Genomic DNA, 26,530 nt, shown 5'->3' with positions numbered 1-26,530 from the left:
ACTTTGTATATGGTATCCACCTTTTTATATGCATGACATGGATATATATTATCTGTGCATGTCTGTGGGGTTTTTTTTATTTGTTCAATCATAGGAGGAGACAAGTCATTAAATAAAATGACCGAGTAATACTTCAAAATTATAGAATGTTATTAAACTTCACATTTGTAAAAATTAGCTCAATCACCAAGAAAATGCAGTGTCTGAAACATGACATTCCATGAACTGTGCACAGCAACACCGCACACCAGTTTGTGACAGGATTTGAAGAAGAACACTAACAAAAAAATACCATATCTCTACAAGCAATGTCATTAGTGTTCCACTGCATGACATGACAACATCATGAATCATGTAAAAGTTAAGGAATCTGCAAAGACTAAATGAATATGAAGAACAGTATAAATGTGTGTAAGAGTCAACAGGACCTATAGAAATAAATAATGGGAGCAAAAGAAGCATGCAACTTCCTAAAGTAATTCCAGTACAAAATAAATATAGCTCTTAAAAATGATTCATTCCCTCATGTGTAGCCTAGCCAATATGTACGCAGACTATCATACTAGGAAATGACAGTCCCTAAATACCACATGTCTTCAGGTTGTAACAGGACAGCAGGGAATCATTTATTCTCTGCATCAGATAAGCGTATATTTGACAGTTTAATCGCTTTCATTTGTCAGACTCTGTCCATTCACAAAAAAGTGACAGGAGAGGACAGCTTCAGTCTGAGAAATATCAGTTGTGGTTTGACCCATCTCTTTTCTGGAAAAAAAAAATACAAAAAGTAGATTCCGACTGCTTTGCAAGTTGTACCAATTTATGTTTACTATTTTTTGTGGAAACAAAACTCTTACACAGTTGCAAAGAATTCAGCTACATATTAAATAACTGTGAAAGTCTCAATTTCTTACATTGTAATTCATTTATTAAAAACATATTCAGGATGTCAGCAACAACTTCTTGCAAATATTTTCTCAACCTGTAGATGAAGTAGCTGAATCTTGACATCCAGACATATGCCATGATTTATTTTTGTATACGTACTTCCTTTTGATACAATATTACTACAAAGTACATATAGAAAGTTATTTTTACTTTAGGGATTTTTCTCTCCTGCTTCTCATGTAATTCTTGTCCGATGTTGATTTTTTTTTAACCTTTAATTTTGAATGAAGTGCAAATCAACATGACTATTTTCATTTAACAACTTCAGTTTACTGTGCCAAAACAGCTTGTTCATGCATCAGTAACATCAATAAGGTCAAGCACACCTCTGGGAATAATGGCTTTTAGCTAACTGCTGCCTTAGAGAAAAGAAACAAGACATTCTGGGTGAAACAGTGGCCCCGTTGAAAGTCAATGGCAAAACTGCCATTGGCTTTAGAAGGGGCTGGATTTCATCCATCATCTTCAAATGTCCCAGAAAAATACTTGTTTGGTTTTGCCTTCTCTCGTTGAACTAAAAGGATTGGAAAAATACAGAGAAAAATAATCAATAATATTTGCAAAATCCAGACACTTCCTATAATAATTTTCAAAGAGGAAAACTATAAGGTTAAAATCCTGAGCTGAACCTTTTATTACTGTACATATATAAAGCATTTCTATTTATAATGGTAGTATTATTCACAGAAGACATTATTGATCAAAATGGAACCATTATTCATTACTAGGCTCTACCAAATTCACTTGGGTCAATTTCACAGTTACAGGATTTTAAAAATAATAAAATTTCATTATTTTAGCTATTTAAATCTGAAATAGCGACGAGGAGTCCTGTGGCACCTTATAGACTAACTGAAGTGTAGGAGCATAAGCTTTCGTGGGCAAAGACCCACTTCGTCAGATTCATCTGACGAAGTGGGTCTTTGCCCACGAAAGCTTATGCTCCTACACTTCAGTTAGTCTATAAGGTGCCACAGGACTCCTCGTCGCTTTTGCAGATTCAGACTAACACGGCTACCCCTCTGAAATCTGAAATGTCACAGTGCAGTAGTCCAGGGGGGGAAGGTCACAAGGTTATTAGAGGAGAAATTATAGAACTGTTACCATTACTTCTGCACTGCTACAGACGGGCAGTGCTGTCTTCCAAGCTGGGCAGCTGGAGAGCAGCAGCTGCTAGCGATGCGTTCAGCTCTGAAGACATAGCTAAGTAACGCTGGCATTCTATAGTATCACCAACTCTGAGAACAGCACAAAAGTAAGGGTGCCTATACACACACACACACACACACACACACACACACACACACACACACACCCACCCCCTTTTGGGTCAGCACCCCCCAAATCTGAGAAACACTGGTCTCCCTTAAGAAGTGTATACAGTGCAGGGAAAAGCACACAAAAGGCCAGATTTCACAGTCCAAACATATTTCATGGCCATGAATTTGATTTGGCCCTATTTATTACCCATACTACCCTAACAGTTACTTAAGTCTACTGATAATCACACTCAATGGAATTGTGCAGACCGTTAGGTCCCAATCTGGCAAACAAATAGGATTGAGCACTCTTAATGCCAACCATTGTTATCCATTTACAGCTCTCCAAAGTAACTTTTCCTACTGCTTATCTTTGTTTTTCAATAAACTGATATCAGTACCATTTACTTATACCCACACTCTCATCACTATTAATCCTTAAATCATCTAGCAGACGTACTGCTGACTACTTCGTGGCATTTCTAGCTCCTGTCCAATGAGCAAGATGCTAAGAACAGGGGTTTCAAACTCCCAGCTCATGGGCCATTTACAACCCGAGCCCTTCCCCGATCCAGCCCACAAAGTATTTCCAGAAAGTTATTTCATCAGGCCGACGCAGCTTCCAGCCTGTGGGGCAGGCCACGGGGTAGGGATGAAGAGGGAAGGAAAGCAGGCAACAGGAGAAAATTCATCCATACACATGGCTCTCAGCAGCACCCAGGCCCCTGGTGCCCACATAGTGGAACCCTCTGTTGCTGGGGCTAAGTCTGGGAGATATTCTGGCTGCCTCTGTCATGATGCAAACCACGCTGGCCAGGGAGCTGACAGAGCTGACACACTTCTGCAGCCGGCGGGGTGGGGCAAATGGATTTTGCTTTTGGTTATCCTGGGTGGGGATGGAGAATAGTGCAAAGGTGTGGATGTGAGTGAGAGAGAGAGAGAGAGAGTATGTGTGTGCGCATGCGTGTGAGCAAAGGTGTGGATGTTAGTGTACATGTGTGCGTGTGGTGGGAGGGCAGGGGGAGGAGGGAGAATTCCAGCACGAGGACATGGGAATGTCAGGGTGAGAATTCAGTTTCAGGTCTTTTCTAGGATCCTGGTCTCTGTCAAGACTTCTGGTCACAGGAGAAGACTATCAACTTGCACGTACTATACTGCCAACTCCAAGCGTTCAAAACTCATGAATGAGCCGCCACTCCCCATCTCCAAAAAGAGAATGGCTTCTTGAAATCACAGATAAAAATATATTTGGGGATCTTTTTATTAAGCATCTGGTGTTCGAGATTTTGGCTGAAGTTAGGGCACATTTTCTAGCTTTTTACCACAAATCGTGAGACCTAAAATCTTAAAAATAAATAATAATAAAAAAGTGGGGATTCCCTTCTAATACCATGCACCAGCAAACAAGCACTATCTATTTAGTCACAGCAATCACAATTGATAGCAGTGCATGAGATATCAAGTAGTGAAGTTCCCAGATCAGACTTAGTTCTAATAATGTGGCTGGACCTTCTTTCCTCCTCCCCCCCCCCCCTTTTTAAGCCCCAATTATCAAGAAGCTTGTGATCAACACAGGAGAGGTGGCATGGCTGATATCTAGCCAGTTTCACAAAATGAGTCAATAGTTTGACAGCTTTCACTTTTGGATGGAGGCAGCTCTGCACACACAGGGATATGCAGGAGTGGTGGGGAGCTAGCTGCTGGTAGCCACTCTAGCCCTGCTGCAGGTAGTGGTGAAGGCTCCCAGCAGGTTTTTAATTGTCCAGGGGCAACAAGTGGGGTAAAGGGACGCATGGGGTGGGTGGGGGGAACACACGTACCAGTAGGCAGGTCTGGGAAATGCAGGAGCTGGGAGAAAATGCATAGAGACCCATGCATTCCTGGAACTCTGCCAGAGGGGTGCCTGCTGACCCACTAGGAGCATTTGAGGACTGGCCCTAAGGAAAACTGAGCTTGAGACCCCCTGCACTAGAGCCAAAAATAGACTCTTCCCAAAGCACTATGCACAGTGAGCTTCACAAAGGTTACCAGGGAGTCCCATGTTTTAATAAGTATTTGTTTCAACAGCATTATACAACAATGGTGTGTACATGAAATGTACCTCAACTTTAGACGTACTAGTCAAAAATCATTTTGTACAGCAAACTACACATAAAACTGTCTCTGGGATTTAGCAGCTCCAAATGGAGACAACCTTGTGCCATACGGTTTGAAATGATGTGCTAATTCTTCACCAATAAAAGCTTACAAATGGAAATGCATTATTCATGTGAATAGCCTATCAGAAGGTACAAGTATTCAGTAAAATCTGTTACTGTAGCTAAGTGTTTTCAGAATTTATGCACCTGAGTCCTAATTCTTGCCTAGCATTTATGCGCTGTAAAAATCGTCCCCCCCTTTTTTTTTAATCTCATCCACAAAAAAGGAAATCAAGGTTCCTGTAACAGAGGAAAGGTTCTTGAATTCATCTCTTCTAGACAATATTGTATGTACATACTGGTTTTGGTTCAGTCTGTTTTTCCTCCTTCCCTCAAAAAAAAAATTAGTTAAATCTTTTGGCAGCCTTCTGGGAAGGAAAAGTGTGTCGACTTGCCAAGCCTGGATGCTGAGAGTACTACATTTTAAGTATAACAACATATATGAGATATAATGGAGATATTTTATTAGCCTACTTCGTATATATATGGGAGATACGTTCCTGTTCAGCCATTTATACAGAACACACCACCAACCAATCACAAAGAAGCACAAAAGGGAGTTATAAAATACAGCTGGGGCCCACATCATTCATCATTTTAAAAATCAGAGACATCTGCCTGTCTGAAGTATTGCAGATGGAAAAACGTGATCAGTGTCTCAAAATCTGCAAGCAAACATACTATGTTGCTGCATTCTAAAGACGTGCTAAGAGGGAATTAACAATCAAACTGCATGGGCAGGAGGCGTTCATGAAATGAGGAAAGATGCCAAAATACACTGAAAAACTAGGGGTAGGAGAGGAACCACTATACAGCCACATCCAATAAATGCTCTTCCACTGGAATTGACACTAAGATTTTTAATGTGATTCACTTTTCCGAACAACTCTCTTTTTAATGTTTGGGGACATAAAGAGGCAGACAACTAGTGTTCCCTGTAAGCTCAACCAGGAGAGATTCAAATGCCGCCTAGCTGATTAGCAGAATGTATAGAGCACTCACAACTGGGCAGCATGTGTTTCTATTGGTGGTGCACATCCACACGTGCCTTTGTGCACATAACAAAATGTATTCCACACACAGCTGATAAAGTTAGAGGGAACATTGCAGGCAACCCCCACAATCATCTTCTCTGTGGTACCAGCAAGACTTTCTCAATCAAAAAAAAAAAAAAAAAGTAAGAGCTTTGACTCAATCAGCTGGGAATAGTTTATCAAAGCATTCCTCCATGGTGGAGGAAAAATCATGATAAATCCATGGGACAAGAGATACTCTGCGGCAAGTCAATGCAGATTGCTGATAGAAATAATGTAAAAAAGGGATGCATATGAACACAGACGAACATGAGAAAGAGATCAGATTCTTGTGACAGCACACCAAATCCCTCAGTGATGAGAATTCTTTGTTCTTAAGTACTGACAGGATTCATTCTTCAAGATAAGAAAATACTCTGAAGGAAGATCCAGATATACCAACAACCACCTCTTGTCATCACAGCACCAGCCTACACGTAATATGATCAAAAACCGCTGAAAGAGCCAGCATAACCAAAAGATCCAGTGGAACCAGATCTAAAGTCATCAAAAATTATTAAATGACATTAATGAGTATGGACTCAATTCCAAATGAAGACTGAAACCCAGACTGATTATCTATCAAAGGTCTCATTCAGATTCAAATACACTTGTAATTGTATAGGTGTGCTTTCCTAATCACCTCATTTAAAGAGAAGAGATTTGAGACTGGGCAACAACAGACAATCTAGAGAGATGCTTGAGAATACAACACTGTGCTTTCTTGCCTCCAATTGGGAAAAAAAAGGTGTGCTTTTAACTTAAGTTAGCTAACTTGATGTACATTTCTAGAGAACTCAAGGATCTTCACAGAAATTTCAAACAAATGAGAAGATTAACTTACAGACTATCAAATTAAGCCCTCCCAGCTACCAGCCACCCCGTGTAAAGGTATAACCACTGAAAAAATTCAGTGGTTACACATTTACACAAATAAATGCATTTTAACCTCCTTGGCAAGGAGACTGAATTAAGGTTACATAGTGTGGAATTTCCTAATTTTACTGCTTACATTTGCAACTGTAAGGTTCTTTTACAGTAGATTATTTAAACTATTTACCTAATACAAAAATAAAACCAGAATCTTCATCATGTTGTACAGTACTGGCACACAACTTAGGCCATCTGCAGGTTCAGATCTTTATATCCATAGCAGAGCACTCTACCACTTGAGCTAACAGATTATCTACAGGTTGAACCTCTCTAGTCCAGCACCCTGGGACATCACTGGTGCCAAACCAGAGGATTTTTCAAACCACTGTAGGTCTATATTGTAGCAAGTGGGTCTCTATTTCCTCAAAGTGAATAAACAGAGCAATGCTACGTAATAATGCATGACTGTGCGGACACATCCTATATAAGCCTACGCCAGGCCAAGGCTTATCAGCTCTCTTCATCACAAAGTGTTACTGTTGTTACACAATTTTTTTGCTTTGTCACAAGGAAATAACAACAACACTTTCACTGCTTACTAGGCCCCAAGACGACATTTAGGGATAAATTAGAGCTAAAAAACAGCACAGAACACTGAGAGGCAATACTGATAGCTGTAAGCAAACTTTATGGGACCACCGGAAACTTGATCAAACCCACGATAAGTGGACATTCAGCTAACTAAAATCATGCTGGACCATAGGTATTGCCAGACCAGTGAGGTTCGACCTGTTTTAACAGTAATATAGTTATCTTCTATGTCAACCAGCCACATGAGGTGAAACCAGACACTTTGCTTGTGAGTTTTACAGCTATTTGCTGACAGCAGAAAGTCACAAGAATACTGGCTTCAATTTCAGGTTGTGATGGAGGGTATGTATTCTAGCATTGATAGATCCTTTTGCTTCTATAGCACAGACTTTCCCTGTCTGCTCCTATAAAATCCACTTTCATCTATGAGTTTCTACCTCACCTTGTGAAGTTCTTTCCCCATACCATTTCTCACTACTCTCTGCATTTAGACAGATTGCTAACCTCCTTATCCTCTCAACCCGTGTGACAGCAGGAGGAGCACTGGAAGCATAAAAGAGGCAGTCTCCCTGCTCTCAGTTCTGGCCTTAAGCACTAGAGTGGCCCAAGAAGAATTATTGTGAGAAAAGCCCTACCCTTCTCCTCCTCCCCACCATCTCTCATTCAGCATTCTTGGTAACAGGCAGAAGTTATTCAAAGATTTATAATTTGATCATATGTTGATGAATTTTGATTGCAACAGCAAAAGGAACATCCTTGAAACTATGGCCACCCCTCTGCCAAATTTTAAGCTCTTGCCCCAAAGTTTCTCAATAAAATGATGATAATTTTTTTATGTGAGCAATAAAGCATTTTTTTTACTAATCTTGTTCTTATAAATGGCTGAGACTTTCAAAACAAAAATTTAGTATGAATGGTTAAAGTTACACGAATCTGAAAGCACTGCGTTAATGGAAATGCTAGGTGTCCTTAACAATAGGTAGCACTATCACTTTTTGCCTGTAATATATTTTAAAGCCCCAATACCACAAAGACTTACCAGCAGGCTTTACCTTTCCTGTTATTAGTAGTCCAAGACACTGCTTGCCAAGAGGATTGGGCCTTAAAGGGTATTACCATAAATTAATGTGACTTCCCATCCCCCATGCCTTATGCATATTCATATTTACAAGCCAATTCTCATAACTCAAAGATGCCTTATGCAAAACAGGTCATAGAGCATCAATTTTGGTTACAATCTGCTGAATCTGTATATCCTATTTTTGTGCATTTATAGCTCTTCTGTGTGAATTTGAAGCATGGCTCTGTTAATCATTCTAAATGCGCTAATGGGGGCCACACAGGTGAGCGGAGAGCCTCTGAGAGCCCCTGGGCAAGGTGCGGGGAGTGGAAGGGGCAGGACCTCAGGAGGAAGCAGCAGGTCCAGGGGCAGCTAGTGCTCAGCGCTACCTTGAGTGGGGCACCACTACCAACCTTTAGAGCCTGAGTGTGCCACACAGTGCTCTGGCAGCAATTTAAAGGGCCCAGGGCTCTGTCCGCCACCACTCTGACCGGGGACAGTGGTCAGGAGCCCCAAGTGCCTTTGAATTTCTGGGTCCCAGTGAAAATGCCCCATTTGTCTCCCACCCCCATCCCGGCAGTGGGCCTGGGGCCATCACTGATGCCCTGGAATCTGCATGGTTCAGTGATCAAGTCAACAACCTGTGAACAATCTTGTTTGTCCTGTAAGCCCAAACTGTGGTTGGCCATAGAAAGACATGCAGCCAGCCCACCTGATACTGAAATTCATTTTGGATCTGGTAATTTTCCACGCAAGGTGAGCAAAGTTTTAACTAAGCGCAAAGAATTCCCACCATGGGTAAAAGCAATATGAAGAGGGGAGCAAAGAATTGAAAGAGTTGCCAGATGCCAGGAGAACAACCCCCACTTTTTCCATCTAAGACGCCTCCTAGGAATGACTGAGACTGAACGGAGAGAAGGATCAGGCCCAACCTAGGAGGCTGCTTAGCTTGTGAAAGAGATGTTTAGAATAACTGTTCAGGGTAAAAATTATCATATAACAAGTTTTTTTGAGAGGATTAGCGCTAGATAAGCAATTTTTATTCATTTTGATTTAGTAACTTACTTTGATCTGACTGTTTTCACTTGCAACCACTTAAATCCTACTACATGTAAAGAGCAAACAATCACAAACCTTGGGAATGGTGAAAATTTGGCCACTCTTTCAAATGTTTGATCTTATGATACAAAATACATTTATATTTCAGATGAAATTATAGTTCTTTTCTGGTTGTTCTATCAAAGGGTTCTTATGACATCAGCTACAACAACAAAGTGCATTCAGTTTGTTCAGCAATTCCAATAAATGGACAGAATTGCAATCTTACAGTTCAAATGGTGATTGCTTAATTTGTGTAAGACACGGCAAACTTGTATAGGTTGAACAGCTCTAGCTAGGCACACTCTAGTGTGGCAACTTCTGTGGTCCAGCATGATTTTACTTAGCCAGATGTCCACTTATCATCGGTGTGGCCGAGTTTCTCGCAGTCTGATAAAGTTTGTTTATAGCCATCAGTCCTGGTTCTCAGTGTTCTGTGCTCGTATTTAGCTCCAATTTACCTCCAAATGTCTTCTAAGAGCTCAGTAAGCAGTGGAAGTGTTGGTAATGTTGCTAGACAATACTGACCTCCTGTTATTTGGCACCGATCAGGTCCTGAGGGTGCTTGACTAAAGAGGTTCAGACTGTACCTCTTTGCTACTCCACTATACTCAAGCCTCAAAACAGCTTCTGCTACTTGGGACTTCCTATAATACCTATCTGTACTTACCAGGTGCTACAGAAAACCCTAAGCATGTGTCTATATAGTAAGCAGGAGCCCATAGCAGAGAATCTCAGGGCCTGTCACTACAGATTCAGGCTTTATGGAGTTGGTATTATGGTGCTAAAAATAGCCACGTGAATGTTCAGACTGGGGCTCTGGAGCCCACCACTCCCCTTTCTAGGCTTCAGAGCCCACGTTTTAGCTCAAGCCTGAATGTCTACACAGCTATTTTTAGTAGTGTAGACCAAGCTCTGAGACCTGCTACCACATGATTTTGCTTGCTGTGTAAATGTACGCTAAGAGACCCTTACTTCTGCAGAAAGTATGGATCTCTGTTGCTAAACTGAGGCCTTATACCATTCTACCCAGTTTTGTCACCAAAAACTGCCTTCTGGCAACCAAACTGTGAGAGTGCACACACTACAATGCAACTTTTGTTGGGAAAAATGGCTGGTTTCGGCAACACAATAATTTAACTTTGAGAGAGTATGTCTACACTACCCCCCTAGTTCGAACTATGGGGGGCAATGTAGTCATACGGAGTTGCAAATGAAGCCCGGGATTTGAATTTCCCGGGCTTCATTTGCATAAAGCCGGCCGGCGCCATTTTTAAATGCCGGCTAGGTCGGACCCAGTGCCGCGGGGCTACACGCGGCACGGACTAGCTAGTTCGGATTAGGCTTCCTAATCCGAACTAGCTAGTCCGTGCCGCGCGTGGCAAGGGGTCCGACCTAGCCGGCATTTAAAAATGGCGCCGGCCGGCTTTATGCAAATGAAGCCCGGGAAATTCAAATCCCGGGCTTCATTTGCAACTCCATATGACTACACTACCCCCCCTAGTTCGAACTAGCGGGGTAGTGTAGACATACCCAGAGAGACTTTCGTTCTTTTCCCCTCTCTTTATTGTCAACAAAGAGCGAGTGTAGACACTGCCAGTTTGTTCTGTCATCAGAACTGGCTTCCGCCTGTATCCCACAGTGCCTGCCCTGCGGGTATGTGCTCCTCCCCTTTCAAAGCACCAGAAGGATCTCACAGCTGAAGCTCATCAGAGTACTGTGCTGCAACTTTCTGGCTCCAGAGTGTGAAACCCACCCGCTTGAATACAGCAAGTTAAAGTGCCTATGTAAACGGGGTCCTAGCAGAGCCTCTGTTGTTAGCTACTCCCCTCATGAAGGTAGTTTACATAGAGTGCTGAGAGCTCTTTGCCATGGCCACACTTCCACTTTAAAGCACTGCCAGCTGCGCTTTAGTTTCAGAAGTGAAGAGAAACCCTCAGCATGCTGCTGTTTGGGGAACAGAGAAAAATCACTGGAATGCTCCTGTTCTGCCCTGCACTAGAAATGCAGTGGCAAGCAGATTGCTATTATGGGGAGGGGGAAGAGGGTAGGAAGGAGAGGCCTCTACTCATGGGGGCGGGAGACCTGCTTGGGGAGAGAAGGGGTGCAAAGGAGGAGGGTATGTGTGCACACCACCAATGAATGCTCCCCCTGCCCATATGGCAGTAATGGCCATGCTCCCTAGAGGGTGCAGCCTCACTCCGGGGAGTGTGGGTGTGGGGTCTAAGGGGTGTTGAGTGAGTGAGTGGAGGGGTCACGGGGCAAGAGGGGCTATAGGGGGCAGAGGTTAAAGGGTCAAAGGGCAGGTGAAGGGGTGGAGGTCAAAGGGTGTTAGGCACTGGGGAACAAGGGGCTGGGTTGGAGCTAGGAGTTAAGGGGGGAGGGTTGGGGCTGAGGGAGGGTAGAGGTCAAAGGGCAAGAAGGGGTGGGTTGCAGTGGGTCAGTGATTATACAGCCAGGTGCAGTGCAGCTTGTGCTTCTGTCTCAGGGGGCAGCTGGTGTGAGGGTGTCTGAGCAGGGTTGGGGGGCCTCAGAGCTTGTGGAACAGGCAGCTGCAGGGTCAGTGAGCCAGTATCAGGGTTTGGCGCAACAGTCAGTCATGGGGTTTGTGGAGCAAGGGACACCGGGGATAGTGGGGCAGAATCAGGGAGCATTGGGAGTGGTGGGGCAGGATCTGGAGAAATGGGTGGTTGTCAGTTTGAGTCAGGCAGGGGTCACTAGGACACAGTGTCAAGGTGGATAGTGACAGTGGATTCAGGACAGGCTCCAGGCAGGACAGAGGTGATTGACAAAAGGAAGTTGGCAGCAGGGAGTGTTGAAGTGGGAGACAATGGGCACTGGGGTGACAGGCTTGGCAAGAGAGACTTGTGAGGTAATGCAATTACTGGGCTATAGGAGATATCAGATGATTGGCTGGGCACGTTTAATAATACAGCGACACAGAGTACCGGGGTTGGCTGGATGAGGTCAGAGGGTTCAGGGATGGGAGGTAGAGAGATGTGCAGTGACAAGACTGGGTAAGCAGGTGAGAGGATTGGTAGACAGGTAACATTTTATTAGCAAGTAAGATGTTATCAGTCTGCCAAAAGTTTGGGAATGGGTTTGCTGGTCCGTGCTATAAAAAAGGTTGGGAACCACTGGCTTAGACTAGGGATATGAAGGACTAGTCGACTATGAAATGCCGGGCAGAGCCTGACACCGGACTCCCATGGCACTTCAAAGTGACAGCACCGCAAGGAGGCTGGGATCAGCTGATCCTGGGCTCCACGTGGAGCTGCCACTTTGGAACGCTGGGAGGAGCCGGATCCTGCGCTCCCACAGTGTTTCAAAGCAGCAGCGCTGCATGGAGCCCAGGTTCAGCGGGGGAACCCCCAGCTGATCCCAGGTTCCACGTGGCACTTTTGTCTTTAAAGTGTAGTAACAGCCCTAGGGCTGTTTCTACACGTCAAAGGAAGAGATGCTCTACCGACTAGTCGAACAGTCAATGCAAAAAGCATCGTCTATCCGATTAGTCAATTACCCGCAATTTAACATCCCTACTCTAGGCTGAGTACGTAAATTTTGTAGTGGTATTACTAAATATTAATGACCATTTTGCAAAGCATGATCCATCTAACAGGTTTTTGCATTTGTAATCTGAATATACATTTTCTGGTACATCGTAAAGGAAACTTTACAGAAATATGTTTCTGGCTTGCACAACTGAGGTGCTTATTATCATAATTCCACAGGTTAGAAATTCACATCTTAAAGATGAATTATTCTAAGTAAAATGTTATTTCTGGGACGTCACAAGTTCTCCAGTACAGAATCTGCAAGACACTCAGACTCCCTTCAGACAGAATCAAGACAGAATTATGAATTCCATGACAGATGTGTGTGTTGCTAATTGAACATATTTTAATATTATGTACATGCCTATTTATGTAAAACATTCCCTTAACTGTCAGCATGTGTGTAAAGGGGTTAGAAGGTGAGGGAGTGTAAAGTTTAATTTTCATGTCTACAACTTCCACATATAATGTAAACAATTTCAGTCTCACCTGCATTTGAAAAATTGTACTGATTATGGAAAGAGGGGAGTTATTCAAGTATATGTGAAAAGAAATAGGAGATAGATTTGTTGGCTGAACTCTAGAGGGCAATTAAATTCGTTAACTATATGATTCCTCATGGATGGCCCATTTAGATAATGTTCTGAGGGCTTTTTATTCCATCGCCTTGTTCTTCAAAAGATAGATTTATCAAGTGTTAAGTGAGGCAATTCAAAGAAAGCTTTCTATGTTCATGTAAGAATAAATTTCACAGTAAGAAGAGCTTAAATTCAGTCTTGGAACTCATTAGAATGTGGGGTGAATTGTGTCATCCAAATGTCCTAGCCAATATCCTGTAATCTTCACATGCTACATTACAATTCTGCTCACAGCCAGAATAAAGTTAGTTAGGTGACATGAGGTGTCTGGTACTGGAAAGGACAACGTGCAGTGTGTGCATTCAGGTTAAAGAAGAAACGTGATTACTAAGCCCCTCACATTTGGATATGTCAAGTTTAGTCTTTACAGGCGACAGAGATCTGACCAGACTGCAACAGATTTTTTTTTAAATAAATAAATTGTTGGCCATTTAAGTGACAGAGAAAAGAAAAGTAAATCTGGCCATATCCTCAGCAGAATAACAAATGCTGATTTGTTAGCTGCTCAGTCATTGAAAAAAAATCCCTAGAAATAAATCATGGCAGCAGAAAACCTAGGTTTTATTGGTCTTTTCATCAAACTAAATCCTTAGGTAAATCACTTCAAATAAAATAAAATTAAATGACTTTGAGCATATCCTGATTCATTCTAAAGATTCTAAGGTAGTATTTTAGGACCCAGTCCTGATATTTAACCAAGAACATAACTTTTAGCAACTTAAATAGAGCAAGACCAAGTCCTTAGAAAAGGAGTTGGCAATAATTTTTGACCAGAGGCCACTTTAGAAATTTTTGAAGTGGCCCCGAGCCGCCCCGCGGGGCCTCAGGTGGAAGGGGCAGGGCCAAGACAATTTCTGCTTCCCCACCCGCATAACCTGATTGGTCTGGGGGTGGAGGATCATGCAAAGTCTCTGTCATCCCCCACCCCACTCTGAGAGAACTGCCAGCTGTTCTGAACAGCTGGTGGTTCCCTCTAGGTACCCATGCACCTGGCATTGGGAGAAGACTTTGCACGCTCCCTCCCTGCCCCCAGGTCACTCAGGGTCTTTGGGGTAGGGAGAGCATGTGAAATCTCTCGTTCCATGCCCCCACCCTGCCAGGGAGTGCCGCACTTAGAGTCAACCACCAGCTAAGCAGTAGCTGGCAGTTGACTTAAGTGTCAAACCCCTTGCAAGGCAGGAGGAGACTTTGCGTACCTCCCTCTTCCTCCCCAGGCCCTGATTGACCTGGGGTGGGGTAAAGTCAGGGCTACTATGGGCCGGATCAACCCGCTTGGTGGGCCGGATCTGGCCCGCGAAGGCCCAGATCCATTCTGTGGAGGCCCTTTTGTCCAACCCTGCCTTAGAACAAGGGCAGGCAATAATTTAGGCAGGGAGGCCACTTCAGAAATTTCTGAAATGGCCCCCTGGCCACCCCAGAAGGAGTAGGACCTCAGGCGGAAGGGGTGGGGTCAGGACACTTCTGTGCTTCCTAGCCCACAAACCCTGATTGGCCTGGGAACGGGAGGGTGTCAGGGCATTCACGGGCTGGATCAACCCACTTGGCAGGCCGGATCTGGCCCGCGGAAGCCCTTTTGCCCACCCCTGCCTTAGAAGGAGTAAGGACTGAACACTATGGATTCGGTTCAGCAACCACATCTGTATATGCAGAACCACTTGCAGGTTCTAAGCATTTGAACTTTTGTAACTGGTGCCCAATCTTACAAACTGATCTGTGTTCAAATGCCACTTGGTGAGGAGTATGCATATATTCCTGCAGGCAAAGCTCTGATGCAGATCAAATGACAACAAAATCATAAGAGGAAAAAAAAAATCTAAACTGACATAACACAAAGAACAGTAAAAACTTCTCTTTTGAATGGTTCTGAAAGGTGTGTACAAAGCAAATGAAAACTATGTGCCTACACAGTACATAAGAGTGACTTACTTCTCCCACCACTTCAATGATGTCACCAACTTTTAACTCCAGTTCATCTTCATTCTGGGGCATGTAACTGAAAGCCACCTGACATCGTCTCCTCCGATTTCTCTCCCCTAGACGGAGATGAAAAAATAGAGCAAATGTTTAGATGAAAACAAACAAAATGAAGCTCCTTGAAAAAGCAAACCAGCTACACAACCCCTGAACCGACTTCATGGGAGAACATCAAAGATGAAGCAGCATTTCACTATTATAAATAAGCACTGTTAAAAATTTTGAGTGTTTGCAATGCCTAATGAATGTGCCTAGAATCAATTTACAAAATACCAATAGAGAGGTATTACCACAGAGCATTCTTCTCCTTCCATCTATTATTGTTCTTGAATTTAATTTATACAACAGGATATTCAAGAAAGAATAAATTGTCATTCTTCTACTACAGACTGAATCTCTCTAGTCCAAAACTCTCTGGTCTGGAAACATCCATGGTGCAACATGATATCAGTTAGCCAGATGTCGGCTTATCATGGCTGTGGCCAAGTTTCCCTTGGTCCCATAAAGTTTGTTTACAGCCATCAGAGTCCTGGCTCTCAGTGTTCTGTGCTGTTATTTAGCTCTCATTTACCACTAAATGTCCTCTAGCAGCCCACTAAGCAATGGAAGTGTTGGTAATGCTGCTAGACCATACTGATCTCCCATGGTCTGGAAAATTCTCTGGTTCGGAACTGATCAGGTCCCAAGGGAGCCAGACTAGAGAAAGGTTAAACTTGTACTATCACTTTCTTCCTCCTCTTCTCTTTTTAATGCATCAGCCCATCAGTAGGTCCATCACATATATATTTATACTTGTGCACTAATCTAAATGTAGGGTATTGATTTAAATGCAGCCAGGTAAATGGCAAGACTGAGTTTTGGAATATTGCTTGCTAAACAAATACAGGCAGTCCCCGAGTTACGCGGATCCGACTTATGTCGGATCCGCACTTACAAACGGGGCTTTCTCTCCCTGGAGCTCGCAGGCAGCGGGACCGGCCAGAGCGCAGCGGTCCCACCATCTCGACCTCCGGGGCAAGAAAAGCTGCTCCCGGTGTCCCTAGTCTGCTGGAGACGGTCCCCAGCAGACCAGAGGCACCGGGAGCAAAGCGGCAGCAGCAGTGGAGTCCCGCGCCTCTGAGGCTTTGCCAGAGTAAAGCCTCAGAGGCGCGGCACCACGCCGCTGCTGCCGCTTTGCTCCGGATGTCTTTGGTCTGCTGGGGACCGTCTCCAGCAGACCAGGGACACCCGGAGCAAAGCCGGGGAGGCGGAGGGGTCCCGCGCCTCTGAGGCTTTGCTGTAGCAAAGCCGGGGAGGCGCGGGACTCCGCCGCCGCTGCCGCTTTGCTCCCGGTGCCTCTGGTCTGCTGGGGACCGTCTCCAGCAGACCAGGGATACCTGGAGCAAAGCCGGGGAGGCGGAGGGGTCCCGCGCCTCTGAGGCTTTGCCAAAGCAAAGCCTCAGAGGCGCGGCACCCCACCGCTGTGGCTTTGCTCCCCGTGTCCCTGGTCTGCGGGGGGGGGGGGAGTGGCGCAGCTAGTGCCCCCCCCCAGCAGACCAGGGAAACGTGGAGCAAAGCCCCGGGCCTGTGGTAGAGCAGGTGGGGCGCTGCCGGTTGGTCCTGCAGCACCGCTCCTTGGTGCTACTGGACCAACCCGGCAGCACCCCAGCTGCTCTGCCCCAGGCGTCCCCAAATCAGCCGCTGCTGAAACTGACCAGTGGCGGACTTCAGGAAGCCCCTTCCTGGGGCTTCCTGGAATCAGCCGCTAATCAGTTTCAGCAGCAGCTGACTTGGGGATGCCTGGGGTTCTTAAGTTGAATCTGTATGTAAGTCAGAACTGGCGTCCAGATTCAGCCGCTGTTGAAATTGATCAGTTTCAGCAGCGGCTGATGCCAGTTCCGACTTACATACAGATTCAACTTAAGAACAAACCTACAGTCCCTATCTTGTACGTAACCCGGGGACTGCCTGTAGCCCAAATGTATTTTTATTTGGACATTTTTGTGAAAATATGAGGGAAAGAGAAAACTTTCTGTAATTTAATTGCTGAAACATCTCCTACCCAGCCTCATCTTGGTTAAAGAGCCACTAACCAAAACAAAGAATAGTAACAGCATTATGCATGGGGAGGGGGGGATCATGGAAGGAGAATAATAGAAACCAATTAAAACACAGCCCGCCCGCCCGCCCCCCCCCCCCCCCCGTCATAAATAAGGACATTTCTTGTTCAGATTCCTTCCAATGTATGAACTATGCTATACTGTCAGTGCAGTTCTTCACCTCACAAGTAAGTTTTTTAAAAAATCATGAAACTGGCATGATGGGCACTCATTAATGGATCTCTAAGTTACCATGTTGATTCCTATCGGAGAGGAATGAATAAAGATATGGGCTGGCTTGCACACTACCTTCCACATCCTAATGACTCAACCAAACAACCGGTACTTAATAGAGGTGCAAATTTTTCTTGTAACTTGAACAATCTAATTCCGTTTCTCAACCTTTCTTTATAAAGTACCCCCTTTTAAAAATATATATATGTATCCCCTTTTTAAAAAAATGTATAAGTATCCCCAGTACCTACAATTTTCTGACACACAATTTTTTTTTCTACCATTGCAACACATTTGTTTAAACAACTTGTCCAGCTGGGTGGACAATGAAATTTTTGGGTATAAGAAGTACAAAAATAATAAAGCACTGTAAAAGTTAAAACAAAAATTCAGTTTTCTACAAATTTCAGTTGTGTTGACATACCCCTCCCTCTCCCCCCCCCCCCCCCCGACTTCTCTTGAGTACCCCTAAGGGTACTTGTACCACTGGTTGAGAAACACTGATTAATTCACTATTTTTTTCTCTCTTCCCCCACTCCCTTTCCTGATTTATTCTTGGATCTGGACTTTTAATAATCTAGTCATCTAAAGAATTGAGCTGTGCCCACGAAAGCTCATGATACCATCTACGTGTTTTGTTAGTCTTTAAGGTGCTACTACTAGACTATGTTGTTTTTTAAATTTTTCCACAAAAGTACTCATTAACAGTCCTAGAAATGCTCCTTAGGACAAATGGATGAGAAAAGTCAGATAATTGCTGATTCTCACCCCCCTCTCCCTGTCTGGAAAGCTGGTCTTTTAAAATGTAAAAGAAGCAGGGGCAGAGGCAAGGCCCATGCAGACAAACCTAGACAAATAGTCTGGTAGTATTTTAAAGACTAACAAAATATGTAGATGGTATTATGACTTTTGCGGGCACAACCCACTTCTTCAGATTACTTTTCACTAGAAGACTCAGCTGTTAAATTTTCCCATCCTGAGCTTTACGAGAAAGTTTCCCTTCCTTTTGAGGTATAATATGCATGGAAGATGACTACTGGAATTTTTGTAAAAAATATAAATATACATTTCATGCAGCTGACCTAACTATCTCAGTTCTTCTTTCATAAAAATATCAGTTTCTTTTTCTTCATTAGCACTAATAAAAGGTATTGTAACACACTAATGATTTTACTAAGGTGATTTCTGGGTTGTACCTTCAATAAGTGCATTCTACACAGAATGCTTTCAGGATTGTGCAAAAAATTGCAAATAAAAAACAGACTTTCTCTAATGATAAACATCCTCATTATATGAACATCAGCACTTATGAAGTGGTAGCTGTTGACTTGACTTAGGCACCAAGGTAATAATAGAGTTCCTTAATGCTTCTCTTTAGGCAAGGGTGGGCAAGTACCAGCCTGTGGGCCGGATTCAGTTCCACAGGATTAGCCCCAGATGGGCCAGCCCTATATTTACTTGCGCCTCCGCAGTTATGGGTACTTGCAGCTCCTGTGGCTGTGAATCACTGTTCCTGGTCAACAGAAGCTAGAGGAAGCCATGTCCCAGTCTACACAGCTTCCTGCAGCTTCCATTGACCAAGAACAGCGATCCATGGCGAAAGGGAGCTGCAATCACCCGTACCTGTGGAGATGCAAGCAAATACAGTAACAGTGGCCCACTGGGGCCAACCTTGGGGAACTGCTGCTGTTTTATTGGGAAAAAAATCCTCTACAATGTGGGAGGTCCTCTAATACTGTAATGCAAGTCCTAGTACAAAAGAAGGATGAGTGAAAAGGAAGCTCCTTCAATGCTGCAGTCCACAGTCCAGCAGAAAAAAAAAGATATACAAAACACAAAAGTCATAGATCGAAGAAGGAAAGATGTTCAGAAAAAAATCCTAGTGCCTTTAATAATTCTTCAACACAGTTTCAATGCATGATGTGTGCACTCTACAATGCAAGAGTGACAATGTGGAATAACGAAGGAGCTAAAAGTCCTATTGCCCAACATACTGTTTTGTCTACTGCTATTCTCTTACTCCAGCTCCTGTGGGAAAGGTAGAGGAAAAGAGGCAAATGTTCTGAGATCCATTTCATATCACAACAAAACTAGAAAAGTTAAAAATAAAATGATAATGAGTTTAACCCCACTGGCTTCAGTTCCATCGACAGCAGAGCTTTAGCAAATGGAAAATCCAAGAAAACTGCAGGTGGGGCAGAGGAGAATCTTAACAGTGAGAAATATGTTTTAAAATTTAGGAACAAACCTAGTTTGTTTCAAAAGCACAGAAAATGAACCAAGAGATGTGTGTTCTCTTCCCTGATCTCTTAGTTCTTGTGTGGTTTGGGTAAGTTTAAGGTACTTGGAGCTCAATTTCCCCATTTATAAATAGGGATAATTGTATATCTTCCCTCCCCAATGTATTGTGAGCCCAACTTGACATTTATAAAACTCTGAGATCCCAAAATCTTAACAGAAATGCAAAGTATTATAACTATGGGGATCATGAACTTACAGTTCCTCTCAGACACATTCACAGAAGTTATACAGTACATTAAGGCATGAAAGCATCATGATACCAAAGAAGAAAGATCAACCCACAGCACTCAATATTCCCAACTGTTCAAAGTTCCTGAAAAAACATCATAAGTACCCTTAAATTAGTCTCTGGGTCTCTCACCTCTTTCTCTCCCTGGATCTCTCTCTAAAGAAATATCTAAATGGAAAACAGCAAAGAACAGAAGGTGAGAGACAGTATCATCCAGTTCCACTTTCTTCTAATGCAACTGTTAACAGAAACTGCAGTTCTCACTATTCAAAAATACAAAAGTATACCAAGATGCTGCACTTAGAGTTATGGTGGCAGAAAAACAGATAATATATTTTATTTTTTTAAATAGTAGAAGATCACATAATTAAACTCTATATTATAAGGCATATGCACAAAGGAACACAACTAAGAATGAGGTTGCAACCTCAATCGCAATTGGTAGAGCAGAATGTTTAATCATGTAATTCCAATATTCTCAGCACAAGTCTTCACTCTGGATTTATAAGTAAGTGCACGTCATAGTAAACCTATTCACAAATAGAAATCTATTTATCAGGATACCTATCAGAAATGTTTAATAAAATGCATAGTATAATTATAGCTAGGGTCTAGGACAGGAAGCCAAAATATGAACATTTAAAAATAGCTAATTAAAATAATGTGCACAATGATGTTTATAACTTGGCACACAGAGCCACTAGAAATGTTGCCTAGTCTCATAATAGCCTACAAAATGGACTACCGCCCAGCATGCTCAAAAATTCCATTATTTTAATTGCTGTGCATTATGAACAAGTAACAAGAATGACACTTTATAAATTAATTATATTGAGTAGTACTGGATTCAACTAAACATTATTCACTATTTATTAAATCAAATTTTCATTACAATTATGATAGATTGAAGAGAAAAGGTCAGTTTTACTTAGCTTTTCTTAAGGGTCCAATATGGACAGAAATAGATTTAAAAAAAATCAAAACATGAATATTTAAATTGAATAAACTATAGATTTTTAAATGAACCTATTTAAAATTAAATTTGAAATTATCACAACCTTATTAAGGCCAAATTTTATTATAGTCTATTAGAATAATTTAAAAAATAATATTAAACAGCTCCTCTTTACAACCAAGCTTTGAAGAAACAAACCATTGAGGTACCAGAAGTCACTGATTAAGCATTTGCAAAACGGGTTTGTTGAAATGCTAAATCTGCTTTTGATATCGGTGTCCTCCTCTGCGAATGTAGAGAGGATGTTTTATTTTATTTCAGTTTGTTTAACTCAGCTCACTCAACTAGTTAAATTCAAAGCTCTAATTGGGAGCTGAAAAAAAAACCCATAACTCCCCCCCCCCCTTTTAATCTATAAATAAAAAAAAAAAAATCAGACAAGCAAGGATGAGATCTAATAGTTCTAAAATCTTGAAGTATAATGATCACAAGCAACCAGTTCAATTTACTAACATACATATAATTAAGTCCTTTGTTTAATAATTGTTAGCTTTAAAGACAAAATACGTGTTGATCGTTTTTTTAATTATCCAACACATAAGGGAGTTTTAACTAATTTAAGAAACGTTAAAAGCTGTTCATGTTTTTTAATTAAATTTTAATCTAACAAAGCTTGGCACAGCCTATATGGATCTTTATCTAAAGTCTATAGATGTCAATGAAAGACTCACTTTGATTTCGGTTAGTGGAGGAGGGAAATTGCCATAGACTTCAAAGGAAACAAGACAAGACCCAGACATGTCAAGTTCCACTGGATGGGAGACTCACTCATTAGCATACTATCTCAGTCTCACACACATTCCTAAGCTTGTCTCACTCATTTTCAGTAAATATTTAAAGATTTAAAATGTTTTTACTCAGGTGCTGAACCGAGATGACAAACAGTGTTATCAGTCTGGTCCCAAAACAATGTGTATGGAAAGTTGGAGTCACAAGAGGATATTACTCCCGTTGCAAAATGGAAGTTCTTTTGTGCCGTCAGGTCATATACTTGCTTAGCCAAGTATGCATGTGAGATGCTACCTTTGAATAATGAGATATTAAAAATGGCAGTTTTTGTGAATTAGAGAAAACTGTACTTCTGACCAGGCTGAGTACTTTGTTGGCTGATGTCAGAACATGTTCAATCTCTCTCCATCTGAGATAATGAGCTAGAAGAGTTTGTTGATTACCAGTTGATGCAGAAATCAGATATTACTCAGTGTGTATTGGATCATAGGAGGAATGTTAGCATATAGTCAAGTAAACGGTTAATCGGCAAGCCTAGGCTTATTGATTAAGCCTATCAATGGTGCGCACGCACACACAGACACTCACACACACCCTTGTTGCCTCTTACAGAGGCAGCGAGGGGAGGCAGGCAGAAACAGATACTTTTAAGCCGGCTCTCCTCAGCACCAGCTCCACGGAGAGGTAGCTGCGCGGGTTGACAGGGGGCTCCCTGGGAACGGGGTTAGAGCGCACTGCTGCTGACCCCACCCCTGGGACCATGAATATTCATGTAACCGATAAAATTTCATGTGGTTACACAACTATTCAATTACACGATATGTAACATCACTAGAACATAGGCGCTGACTCTGAGTGCTCCAGTGGAGTACCCACAGGGCAAAATTAGTGGGTGCAGCAGCATCCAACATGGCAAACAGCTTGTGAAATCACATTTATACTAAAAGGCAAAGACAGATTCTTGAAAAATGATGCATTGCAAAATTGATCCACACTGTTCTTCAGCCATATCCACATCTTCATCCACATGATTTTCTCCCAATAAACAATTTTCCTTATGATGTTACATTCTTGCAGCTAGGGCCTAAATCATCATCTTGTACTGCTTACACTTGGCACATTTTCCGTTTTTACCCAGGGAACAATTTTTTTCTAAATATTCCCAGATAGGGTCTCTTATGCCCAGAAGCGATGGCAGATCTTCTGTGGCAAAAGTGTGGGGGTAATATAGCAAGCTGAGTGTGTGTGCTGAACAGCACCTTCCCTTTTTCTTTCCAGTCCACTTCACTGTTCCTTTCTAAGCTGTCTCCGTCCTTCCCTACATATTGTCTATCTTTAAGACCACATCTTAACTAACTCCTCTGACATGCTTAGCCATGGTTCACCACCACAGAACAAAAAAGAAAATCCTATGCAGCCTTTGTCTGTCTTTGCACGTTAGTCTCTGGAGAAACAGAAATTGAAAAAGACAAGAATTTTCAAGAAACAAGAGCTGGTAGTTAAGCTGCACAGACTAGAGCCATTAATTAATTTTTATGAGACAGTAAGTATATGCGTAGCATGTCTGTGATAAAATTTAATTGTAACTTATTTTTAAATGGGATAACAAACTGGCTGGTGCCCTTAATGATCCTGCAAGATTTACTGAAGATAGCATTTGAAGTCCTCCCATGAAATCTTGGTCCTATTTAAATTAACAAGAGTTTTGTCATTGACTGAAGGAGAGACAGGATTTAATGTTCATAACCCACTTAAATAAAACTAACAAAAACAGAAATATCAAGTCCTGATTTCCATTTTATCCTGGAGCACTTTGGCAATATTCATAAGAATTGAATTGTGACATCTAACCAGGATGTTAAAACCTGAATTCTAATTCTCTTAACCACTCAAATGGAGTTGGAAGGGAGGTTGATACTCAGGGAAGAAAACATAAAATCCCACCTCGGATCTGTTCCAGATCCAGCAGAAAAAAAAGATGTCAGTTTGAGAGTGGACATCTACAGTTTAGAAAAGTGCATCTGTCTGTCCATGAATCTGTTTGTTCAAGAACTCCTAAAGGGTGAGAGCTAGGGCCACCAAATTTGGTATGCAGCTTCTTCTCCTCCTAACTTAAAGCCAGCTCAGAGTTTGGTTGTGCCAGGAAAATGAGAAGTGCCAGGAATGAGACTACTTTCCGTAACAGGGAAAGTGAGGGAGCACAGAGAGAAGGGCCACGATACTGAGAGCACAGGGGAAAGCTATTATACTGCAGAGTGACCACTGAGGGCAACCACACTACCAAGAGAATGGTTAGCGGAGGCTGGGGCTTGCCATCTTGCCTCCCACCAGATCAGGTAAGTAGCCCCCGGCCCCGAACCCTTGCCTCCCCAGCCCCTGGCTGCAGTGCTGGAGGGCAGGGGGGGGGGAACAGGGCCCCCACCATCCGGCCAGGGCAGGAGACAGAGAGGGAAAAGGCTCCTGCCAGCCTTCAGGGGAGGGAAAGGGGGAAAGAAGGCCCCACCAGCCAGGGCAGGGCGGAAAGAAGGCCCCACCAAATAATACCCCCTGCCCTAAGCCTCTACTCTGCAAACACTGTAACAATGAAGTTGAATAATTAAAAAAAAAAAAACATAAAAAGCAAAAGTTAAATTTTAAGCAGTAACATTAATTTGATTTGCTGCTTATCTTGCATATTTATGTCTATGTGATACAGCAGAAATAGTAAACTACAATAAGAGGCACATTTAACCAGATGCAGCCTGAAAAACAATACATACGTCTAACATAGCAAAATTAACACTTCTATCAGAACTTTAACTTTAGTATTGCCTGACTACTTTGGAATTTAATTGTCAATAAATACTACCATCTATAGGCACACACAAGAATTAAACACTCTCACAAAGTGAAAGATGAATTCAGTGATGTTGTTTCTAACAGACTGTTTAATATTACTGAAAGTAGTTACTCTCTTCTGACAGGGATTAAACAAACTGGGACTACTGTAACTTGTTTCCCAATGTAAACTTTGCTAAGAGTTGTAAAGCATTCATGAAAATCCCTCCCCAGCTCACTTCTCCCAGGCAACCTATTCTCATATCCACTCCCAACAGACAATGAACGAACAAACACACACACCTAGTGTTTATTTGGCTTTCTTCATCAGTAAATCTCAAAGTACCTTACACAGAGTGGTCTGTTTCATCATTCCCATTTTAGAGACAGAGACAGTGTTGCACAAACAGGTGAAGTGGCTTACCCAAGGCCAGAGAGCAAGCCGTGGCAGAGCCAGGAACAGAGCCCAGGCATCCCAAGTCCCTATCCAGTTGTTCTGTTCCCTAGACTAGCTTTGGGGACCTTTATTGGGTCAGGGGCCGCTGACCCACAGAAAAATCAGTCGGGGCTGCTCACAAGTGCGAAGCAAAAACAACAAAAAATCCCCTCACTGACTGAGAAGAAGAAATACACTCCTCACATTCCCCTTGCACACCAGAGTCTAGAGGGGCCCAGGCTAGTAGACTGTGTGTGCTACAGCCCCGTGGGAGGATGGCAAAGGAGCTGGAGCGCCAGCATGGGCTCCCCAATGCTGGAAAGAGCCTTGAGCCCCATGGGCCAGATCCAGACAGGTCTGGGGGCTACATCCAGCCCCCGGGCCTGAGGATCCCCAGCCCTGCTCTAGACCATACTGCCTCCCATGATGTCTCATTACCCAATCCACTGTTAGTAGCAGCTGAGCAGTGATGTAGGCCTGTCACATAGTAGTAATTATATAGGCTTCATTGTATAGCTTTGTTTCATGTAGTTACATACATGTGTATAGCTTTGCTTTATAGAAGTTGCTAGGTACTGAAAACTCTCTCTATATACAAAAGTTTTTCCTGCTGGGTGACAGAATGACATCACCACCCTCTCAGGCCACGAAAGCTGCCGAGGGGAAGGGAGGGTTGGTGAGCATAGTAAGCAGCGGGCACAGCTCCCTAGTATTCTGCATTAGGCATTGTCAGTTAGTAAGACATTGTTTAAAATTGTTTTTTTTTTTTAACTCTCTACGTCTGTAAGAAATCCTGCCTGTTCTTTTGTAGGAGAAATAGCTTTCTTTGAAATGAACTGTCCTTTGTGTAAGTTGGGAATGTGTAAATGTGGGAACACAAGAGACAGAGGACTCCAGCACCAGATGGTCAGAATGGTTGCGAGAAGTTGTGAACTCAGGTGTCAGTCAAATTCAGGATGGCCAAAGAGAGGCACAATTGGCTACTGTAAAGCAAGGGCATGCACCTGTAAGCGAGGTGTGTGAATCAGATAAATGAGATGCAGTCACTCGAAGGACATTCAAAAGTACTGATGGAGCATGACAACGGAAGCAGCCTTGAGGTAAAACAATTAGATGACTTCAGTATGACACTGAAAAAACCCATAGACTAAAGTTGGGATCTACAACTATGAAAGTGGGATGTGCAGCTATGAATCGTAGAATCATAGAATAATAGGACTGGAAGGGACCTCGAGAGGTCATCGAGTCCAGCCCCCCGCCCTCAAGGCAGGACCAAGCTCCGTCTACACCATCCCTGACAGATGTCTATCTAACCTGTTCTTAAATATCTCCAGAGAGGGAGATTCCACCACCTCCCTTGGCAATTTATTCCAATATTTGACCACCCTGACAGTTAGGAATTTTTTCCTAATGTCCAATCTAAAC

At 42.8% G+C, this 26,530-nt stretch overlaps 1 protein-coding gene across 7 annotated transcripts in view; it reads right to left on the bottom strand.

The window, feature by feature from the left end:
• Positions 1-26,530, bottom strand: part of SH3KBP1 (SH3 domain containing kinase binding protein 1) — a 327,120-nt gene that overhangs the window by 150,860 nt on the left and 149,730 nt on the right. For 4 of the 7 annotated variants that reach the window (XM_075913595.2, XM_075913630.2, XM_006121845.5 and 1 more), the window contains one exon: positions 15,219-15,325. In XM_075913595.2, the coding sequence (XP_075769710.1) occupies positions 15,219-15,325 (107 nt within the window). Of the gene's footprint in view, positions 1-15,218; positions 15,326-20,240; positions 20,277-26,530 lie in introns of all 7 variants that reach the window. The other 3 variants (XM_075913587.2, XM_075913614.2, XM_075913604.2) reach the window with 1 other exon arrangement.

This window comes from Pelodiscus sinensis, chromosome 1 (genome assembly GCF_052426305.1).
Source record: "Pelodiscus sinensis isolate ZL-2025 chromosome 1, ASM5242630v1, whole genome shotgun sequence".
NCBI lineage: Eukaryota > Metazoa > Chordata > Testudines > Trionychidae > Pelodiscus > Pelodiscus sinensis.
The sequence above is the reverse complement of the archived record's forward strand: the minus strand, read 5'-3'. Positions and strand labels throughout refer to the sequence as shown.